Source organism: Crassostrea angulata, chromosome 1 (genome assembly GCF_025612915.1).
Source record: "Crassostrea angulata isolate pt1a10 chromosome 1, ASM2561291v2, whole genome shotgun sequence".
NCBI classification, from domain to species: Eukaryota; Metazoa; Mollusca; class Bivalvia; order Ostreida; family Ostreidae; genus Magallana; species Magallana angulata.
In genome coordinates this window covers 13895738-13905403 of record NC_069111.1, presented here as the reverse complement: position 1 = coordinate 13905403, position 9666 = coordinate 13895738, and the positions used below count along the sequence as shown (strand labels likewise).

The 9666-nt window shown below is 35.1% G+C and overlaps 1 protein-coding gene across 1 annotated transcript; it reads left to right on the top strand.

Moving 5' to 3' along the window:
• The first annotated feature begins 1645 nt into the window (after positions 1-1645).
• LOC128164702 (uncharacterized) lies at positions 1646-3942 on the top strand. The gene has a single exon (XM_052828694.1). It carries the CDS (start codon positions 1839-1841, stop codon positions 3522-3524), a length of 1686 nt encoding a protein of 561 aa, XP_052684654.1. The 5' UTR covers positions 1646-1838; the 3' UTR covers positions 3525-3942.
• Positions 3943-9666: the final 5724 nt, after the last annotated feature.

The window sequence follows — 9666 nt, the reverse complement described above, 5'->3', positions numbered from 1 at the left end:
ATTGGTAAGTGACAGTGGTGAAACTACCCTCCCATTTATTTCGTAATAAGGGATTTAGAGGCCAAAGTCCTTAAACTTTCAACATTGTAGAAAAGTAAATGTTTGCATTTATTAATCAACTCGATTCCACTGATCAAAACATCAATGACTGTCCATACCAGGGATCTACAGAACTGGTCCCTAAAAAATTAAATCAATGGTATCTCAAAAATAAACGGTGTAAGAACAAAAATGTAACAATTCTTATGACCTTTTGTATAATATTAAGAAAAAGGGGCTGGCTCCTTTACTTCAAAACGGGTAGTTGATCGTAACAATATCTGTTTAAAAAAATCATTGCCCCTCCCATTTATGACGTGATTAAGGAGGGATTTTTAGGAGGCTAAAGGCTTAAATGTGCCATATGTTAAAAAAAAACTTTGTTGATCATTGTAAAAAATATTGGCTATTCTATACATATTCTATACAAAAGGGGAGGGGGGGGGATTCTGAAATTGTATCGATATTTCATCGTGTCTGTTCAAAAAATGGGACGGAAGACTTACTCGTTTCTCGTTACGAGATCGTATCTAGTTTTTTCCTTGATTATAAAGATAAAGTGTGGAAAATATTGCGCTTCGTCATATCAATACATGTATGTACCGGATACAAGGCTATCATGCTATTGTCAGTAGACATGAAAATATGTGAAAGTAATCTCATACTTAATTTTGTGAATCATTCGCATTTGGTTTTTAATTTGATATATATCGAATTTAATCAATGAACCAAATGAAAGTCATGAACAGGTAGTTTGACGTTGAAGGATCAGATATGAGAGACTGCGGCGCAGATCCAGTTGTTGTTAGGTCTACTTCATGACAATGACAATGAGCGGCTGCCACCCACGGGCCCTCTGGGTACCACGCCGTCACGAAGGCGCGATGGGAAATTCCGTTTCTTCCCCCCCCCCCCAAAAAAAAATCCACCCCTATATATAATAGAACATTTTACCAGGGTGTTTATATCAATAACAATAAAAATAACAAAGGATTATTACGTTTATTTCTTCCGCAAGGAAATTAATACATTTAAAAAAGAGAAAGAGAAGAAAATGACACCCTTATTTGTAAAGCAGTCTGAGATGTAATATTTACTTCCATTATGAATGCGACATAATGATAGCTTAATTACATACTTGTATGTATGGTTGACCTTTCCCTTGTATTTCTTTCAGAAAAAAAACCTCCTGCATTAAATTTCACGATCAGATAGTGAGGCTTGTGAGATGAAGCTCCAAGGTGTAAAAGGTTTATTTCTTTGTGATAGCCATTTATACTATAGCTTGGGTTTATACATGTACTTAAAGTATATATAGCGTTAACTGCATTGTTACATTTAATTGTTTAAAAGAATTTTAAATCTTCTATGTTAAATGTTGAGACATGGATGATTATGGTAAAATAAATCCATTCTATTTGACAATCACAATTCAAACGTTCCCCACTGTTATTTTATTACGGTATTGACCATGAAGGAGTGCATGGGTCATATTAACAAATTACCTGGAAATTTGTTTTCTCCGAATTATCTTGTAAGATAACACCAATTTTCCTTATAACCTGAATATCATACAATACAAAGCGTTATTTTCTTTTCAGTGTTTGTCTTTTGCTAAAAATGCGACGCTTAGCAAGCAAATCCACTCTGTGGGAAATAAACTGAAATAAAGCATGACAGTGAATGGCATTGAAGCGATTTTGTTTTTCTCTCTCGAGGGAAGGACGTGATATGCATCGTTGATTACAAATGTATAAATCCCTTTAAGAGGAGTGTAAGCGGCTAGCTATAGTGAGATCATGGCGTCCTGCGTTTCAGACAAGATGGAGTGTAACAAGCACCCAGGAGAACTAATTCAAAGACTCTGCGCCAACTGCAACGTCTACGTGTGTCTCGAATGCGTTTCTTTGAACCATTCTGGACATACGTTCAAAAAGTTCCGAGATATCATGGAAGAGAAGAAAAAAGAACTTGAGCACATTGTGAAATTGTCGAGAGATCAAACTTTAGAGGATCTAGAGAAAAAAGCAGAGCGAGCTAAAAAGCAGAAGGAAGCTTTCTGTGAAGAAATTCAGAAGAATATCGATATGGTGCAAAAGCGGGCCGATGTTTTGAAATCAACTGTGGACGCTGTAAGGAATGGATACTTGCAGGAGATGGAAAAGACCAAGGATGACCATGTTAAGGAGTTCGAAGACGCGGAAGAGAAACTCCGAGAAACTATAAGGTCAGTAAAATGTTTGATTGAGGGTTATGACCTCGTGCTTAAATCCGACAACCAGAGTTCTGTGATCGAATGCTCGAGGAACGCTGAGCACGAAATAGAGAAAACGATACCGAATATATCCATTCCAAACTATAGTCACCAAAACTTGTCTTTCCCGGAGGTAGACGAGGAGATCAAGAAGCTGTTCGTACAAGTGGAAGATGAGAACGACTTGTCGTCTGACTATGTGGAGTGTGGGGGAAGTAGTGATGATAGCGACCCCACGGATATGAAGTTCACGTGCAGCACCCTCACCAGAAATCGCCGGTCCCCAATTAGGGTGAAGAGAAACAATAGTAGAGCCCTAAATAGGAAGACCAACCGTATTCTGCTGAGTGCGGATATACGTACCCCTGCCAGAATGAAAGTCGGGCGCGATGACCAAAACGTTTCATCCATTTTTGCTGCGCATTCTGGGGAAGCTTGGATGAACATTACTGGGGGGAGGCTCGCCAGTGAAATACAGAGAGTCCTAAAACATGGGCAGATAAGTGACAGGATAACCAGGGAAGCCGAGGACTTTTCAATAGGACCGACTGATAAATTGTACACAACAGAGCTAGTTGGATCTCTCATCTTTCAATACAACTTGCAGGACAAAACGTTCAGCACTTTGACTGACCTATCCCCTAACACAGTCAAAGGCATCAAAGTCCTGAGATCCGGTGACCTTGCAGTGTGCCTGCTAGATAAGGACAACTTTACGATATCCAAGCAATCCAAAAGAACAATCAGAATCTTGAATCCTGCAGGAAAGTTCTTGAGTGACATTGAGTTTGCTGGCAACAGCAGTAACAAGTTGTTTGTCAACCCACATAGAGTTGAGGAGAGGATGGACGATTTCTGTGTCGTTGATCGTCTGTCTGTGAACGAGGGTCGATTGATCGTTGTCTCCAAATCCAGTAAAGTCCGCTTTACTTACACAGGGTTTGAAAAAGACCCGAGACACAAGTTTGACCCTCGAGACGTCGTGGCTGCGAGCGACGATTCGATTTACATCGCCGATCGTAATTACGGCATTCATCAGTTGACCCCTCTTGGATTGTTTGCAAGGTACTTGATAACCTACGAGGACAGTCTCTTCCGCCCCCTGGCGGTTACTATTGATGACGAGCAGACGGTCTGGGTCGGTTGCGAGAAAGGCATTGTCCAGAGGCTAAAGACTCAGTGCTGTGACGTTTTTATTGAGGAGAGCGACATCCCGGAATCTTGTGCGTAGTGACCATAGGAATCCGAAGAACCGAAACAATGCAAATTCCTTATTTGGCTTTATTTGTTTTTTAATGTAAATGCTTTTATTTGATTGATTTGACCATAACATATTTTATTGCATTATATATTACAATGACATTGGGCGCAAGTTGTAAACTTAATTCGCCCTCTCTCGACATGTTTCATATGCTTTTTAAATGCTTTAATATAATGTTATTTTGCGCTTTTTGGTCAATCTTGTAGAGTCAAGAATTGGATTACAACATACACAAGACTAGTCAAATGGACAGAGAAGTCTTTTGAGCTTTAACTGTGGCTTAAATGTATTTATATTAAATAAAAATGGTGAATAAAACAACCTATAGCTGTATTTTACTCGAAGATATAGAATTTATCGCTGAAAAAAATACCACTAGAATTCCTTATTGCGTGAGTGATTTTCTTTCCAATTTCATCTTTGGTATACTCATGATTTACAGAGGGTAACAGAATCAAAATCTTTTATATATGTAGTGATATACTTCTTGGGCTCATACCTTAAGACCGAAACCTTCTTGCCAGCTAGGGGTCAAGAAATGTGGTTTTTACAGTTCTGGTAAATTAAGGTTAATGATAACTGAACACATATACATGTACAGGTAGTTTGCCGATTTTTCCCAATACACTTGGGAGCAAAGAAGAGTAGATCTAATTCAAATTCAAAATGCAAAATATTTAGTCTGTAAACAATGGGTCATATTGCCTGAACTATATTACCACAATGTCATAAATTTCTTGTTATGGGTACAAGTCTATGTTTTGTTTTGTCACGATTATGCACCGTAGTACTATGGTATTGCAAAGGAGTAGATGAATTTACCATAGTCTTGCAAATGAGACCCGATTTATATTGGAATTAACACTAAGAATTTTATCATTACAAAGACGTAATAAGTATTGCAATGCATTTATTGGGAATCGAACTTTTGAAAATAACATCACAAGGTTAGATTTTGTTCCTCACCCAAGAACATATTAATAATGTAAATTCATATATATGTGTGTGTGTGTGTGTGTGTGTGTGTGTGTGTGTGTGTGTGTGTGTGTGTGTGTGTGTGACCTTCCTCTCAACGCAGTGACATTAACTTATCACAATTTGTCTATTTGAAGAAATGCAAAACGTTTAGAATTAACACCGTCTGCAGAAAATGAACTATTTGCAATGCATTTCTTCGGTTAGATGTCCTGAATCTTTTGTTCTAAATGAAACATCAGTTTTAATTGTTTTTCGTATGTAAGCGGAAAGGATTTTAAGACTCGCGTGCATAATTTGATACGTGTGCAGATACAAAATCACTTTAATTGAAATGTAGCTTAAGTTGTTTTCTGCAAATTCTACATATATAATATATAATTTTGTAATGAATGAAAATGGTTGCCCATAACATATACATGAATAATGAACTCTTTTTTTGAATTCAGTGATAAGAGGGCAGGATGACTGTAGCCATTTTTAGACACTACTATATGAATCTCCTAATGAAGAAGAGCTCTGTATATAGATCTAAAATATGTGTATTTTTTCTTTTAATAATAATGAAAAATAAATAAAAATAAATAATAATAATGATAATATAAATATAATAAAAAATAAAAGCATAGTTTCTAAAAAATGTAAGGTAGATCTAATGGATAACTAGTCGACCACCCAACCTCCTTTTAAAAACGTAGGAATTGATTGGCCCTATTTAGAACCACCGAACAATTTCTCAAAAATGCTTTGTATTTTCTGTGTATATATTAAATAGGTATATGTATTTGTCAACAACTAATTAACTTACCTGACGTGTAGAGAGAGCGACTTAAAAGAAAGTATTGCAAAATGATAAACTTTCCATGGGGTGATACATCGGACGAATTTAGAGAATTTAAAGATATATTAATAAAGATATTATTTGGTTTAAAACACGCACTGGCGTCGGAAGCAAATTGAAAGTGGGGGGGCTAAACTAATCCTCAGAAATGTTGAGAAAAAAGTAATTCCCAAAATCATGGAAATCCTAATCCGTGGGGGGGGGATACCTATACTTACAAGCGAAAAAAAAAATTACTTACCCCAAAAAAATTTTCCTTCCAATATCATGAAAAAAAGTGGGGGGGCTGAACCCTCTATCATGCTATGTTTCTAATGGTTAGGTATAACTTTGCAAAAAAAAGTGGGGGGGCTAAGCCCCCCTAGCCCCCCCGGTTCCGACGCCTATGACACGGATTTAGAAATAGAAAGCAATATAAGACGTGTTTTCACTATTTAAGACCTCTTCTGATTAGTTTCCATTTAGAATATTTCATGTTTCGATCGTATTATCAGTAAACCATATTAATTCGCGTGCATAATTGAATTTTACGGAATTGGCAAAAACCTCATATTCGCCGAGAAGGGATTCAAAAATTTTAAAGTATTTTTTATTTTGCCTCGATGGTCTTAGACGCAAAATACATGTAAATTCACTACAAATCAGTGTATCACATAAGGTAGGCCGTGAAATAAAGTCATTGCCAATAAAAGCTGGTAATTAGTATAGCCTTCATACACTATTCAAATAATTTTGCAATGAAGTGGGGGTTTTTTTTATTCTAAAAAAAACCCTCTCAGTTTTAATTGAATTACAATCAATAGGCCTTATCCAATTTTCAATTTATACACCAAATCATCCATCTTGGATGTAAAACAACACGCGGTCATCGACATTTCTTTACAAAATGTGGTACAAGAGCCGTACGTTCAAACTTTTTCATTGGCATTAAACACGATTGCAGCTATATCCATATAGATCTAATATGAAAATCTGCCATCTCTATTTTTTTTTTTGCAAGAAAAAAGTCAAGCACTTCAATGAATTCAAATAACACTTTATAGGCTTGTGAAAATAAGAAAGCGTGGGTTTTTACTTTTTTTTTTTTCTTTCGCATTCTTGCAGACTTCATTCATGATTTTCAATTGTTAACCAAGTCGTACCGCGTGCCTGCTTATTTTGTCTGAGCTGTCCATAAAATTGTTAAATACCCAGTTTAAAATCTATCATTAAGGAGTTGTTCGTGTCTACAAGATAATTTTGTTTGATTGTTCGGGATTTTTTTTATTTTTTATTTTTTGCTTACTCAGTCAACTACAACAAATTTGTAATTTACGTTAATGACCCTGTGCACTCTCGGGCTATAGGGGTGGATTAAGGTAATCACAAAAGTGACGTCAGCATGATCGCTAGGTATTTCCCCGTCCAGAAAACCAGAATGCGCCCAAGAGGAATTTTAATATCGGGAGTTGTACAGTTGAAATGGCAATTCATCTTAATAATGTTTATTAACTGTAATATATTAAAAGGAGGATGTTAATAGCAGGAGTTGTAAAGTTTTAAAATACAAATGTAATTAATTATCACTCATGCATAAAAAAATATGTCATTTCATGCAATAGAACTTATGTAAACAAGAGAAAACATTTTACAGTACGTACATGTACCGGCTAAATAATTCTTAATTGCAAATGTATACAACTCTCTGTAAATAACATTCCATTTGACTAAAAACCAAGTCATCCATGTAGTTCAAAGTATATGATAAAGATTTATCATTCATTAGTATGAGAAAAAAGATAATACCTTCCAACTTACAAGAATTAGAAATATTTTTTCCAGTTCTAGTAAACGGTTTACCCGGTTCGGCACTCTGTTATTCTTTCTTTTTTTCAGTAATAATCAGCATAATATAGAATTTATTTTAAGTCGATAAGATGTGTGTATGACAAGGTGGCCACACCAGTAGTATACTTACTGTGTGCCTTCAGGGGTAAAGTTAAGTGTGTTTTAAATGAAACATGGGTTTGGATCAAGATATGTAAGGGGGAAAAACTCCCTAAATATCGAAATAAAATACAGACATATTTAAAAACGTAAAACGTTTCAACAACTATGGTGTTGATCGACACTTGCCAATCGACATCAAGGTAAGCCAACATCAATGCGAAATAATGCCTCAATGATTATGGTGTTTGACGATGGTGAAATGATATCGACAAAATTGATGTTGTCTCATTTTGTTGTAGATATTGTATCGATATCGATTGGCAAATGTATACATCTATATGGGCCAAAGGGTTATACGATTAAACAAAAGGATAAACCGCTGATTGCAAAGATGAACGAACAGAGATTTTGGTGTATTGACACAAACGAACGGTCAAAGGGTGAAAATCCTATTAAATACATATGTAGTTTCTAGAGAAATATTTTATTATTTCATATAAAACAAACTTAAAACATCGAAGAAAGCTATTTTGTCCAGGAAATAAAAATATATATATATAAATGTATGCTAAAGAGTAGACGTTTATTTATTTTATATCAGGCTTCATCAGATTTTCATAAATTAAATTTCTTGTTCTCGACACTGAACCCGGATTTTGATTAGAATAATGCTTTTTTACATTAACACACATGTTATTAAACCTGCATAATATTATGATATAAAGTATAAACTTACGAATACTCTTTTTTAACAGGTCCTTTTGACAAATTTTTATTTTAGCAATAAAAGTATTATTATAGAATTGTTTAAATCACCTCTTCTTCCACCAGACTAGATCTAGTAATACATTTATGTATACACTTTACAATATAACATCTAGCTACTGAACTTTAAACGCAATAAACTCACATGCATTTAGTACAATTACCAAAATATGCCTCCCTCCCCCGGCAATCAATATTATTAACCCCCCCCCCCCCATTCTTCCTAATGGGAAAAAATTCGTATGGATCAGCGCAGTTAAAAACTTACCAGTAGTCAATCATGCCTTTCATTTGATTTGAAACCCGATTTCACGCAGGTAACAGATAAAATAACAAAATGGAATGAGTAGTTTTCTTAGTACATGTATAGTGTGGACATTTTGCTTCTTTAATTTAAAATTCACTTGTGCAAATGAGAGATTTATTTGGTCGAATAACCCGATTTCTCAAATTGGACATAAAAATTACGAAACGTCATGACTTTTAGGACTAAACAATCCTAGGCTAGTGATTTATGGTTAAATTACAAATATAAATTTATTCAATCAAATATCAGTTTTACAATATATGGTCTGTTACATGCATTTTCCCCTACTTATCGCATTTTTGTTCATAACAACTTCTTTTAGGTTTTATTATGATGATAAATACATGTATCTCCCCTTACATATGAATCCCGTCATGAGAAAAGGGCCCTTATCTTTTGACGTCACAATGCTCAGAAAACGACGTCAAAGTTGCGGCATTGTAAACGCAGTTTTTTTAATTTTCTGTTTCTATTTTTTTCTGCGTCTGTGTCATGTTTTCTGAATAACTAGAGTCTGGCCTTGTTTATATACCGTGATTAATATTTTTACAGTCAAATAACACGTTAATATTTGATAAATAAAATATACACATGTAACGTCAATATCTACACATTTCGAACGTGTAATAATGCACACAAGTTGATGCTGAGACGTCATAAAATTGCTGATTTTGCATCCGCTATGAAACTAAAACACCACATTTTACATTCTAGTGTGTGATGAAAATATGCTCTAATTGGAAATCACTTTTTTATAAATTATTGTTAGAAACCAAAGACCCGTCTCGCATACGCGTATAATTGAAAGCGAGACCATTGTGTCTGGATTGTGCGATTTTCACTGAATTGTTATTTTCAGTTGATGCGCGTTGTAAATGTCATTCCTTAGTGAATGATGGGCTTCAAGAAGTTTTCTACTGAGTATTTTAATTAATACACGTTTAGCTAAAAACAATTTAAAAGTCAGAGATCCCTGATGAAAATTTTTTATGGAAATTCAACAATTTATTCTCCTTTATTCGAGTTAGGTTTAATTCTTCCAACCCCTAACACATTGCAACTTAATACTAAGACATCTACATTTTTTTTTCATTTTGATTATAAATACTGCTTGCACCAGGTCTTGAAGAGGCATAAAGCCATGCCTGTAATTAATCCACTCTCACAGAGCAGAGCATGCCTGTTCATCTTCATAGTCAGTGCAATATAACCAAATGGATGCCCCCCCCCCCAAAAAAAAAAGAACAACAACAAAAAACCAACCAAAAAAAACCCCCAAAAATCAAACACACAAC

Excerpts from the sequence above, each read along its gene's own strand:
- LOC128164702 (XM_052828694.1), top strand. The coding sequence starts at position 1,839 with ATGGCGTCCTGCGTTTCAGACAAGATGGAGTGTAACAAGCACCCAGGA.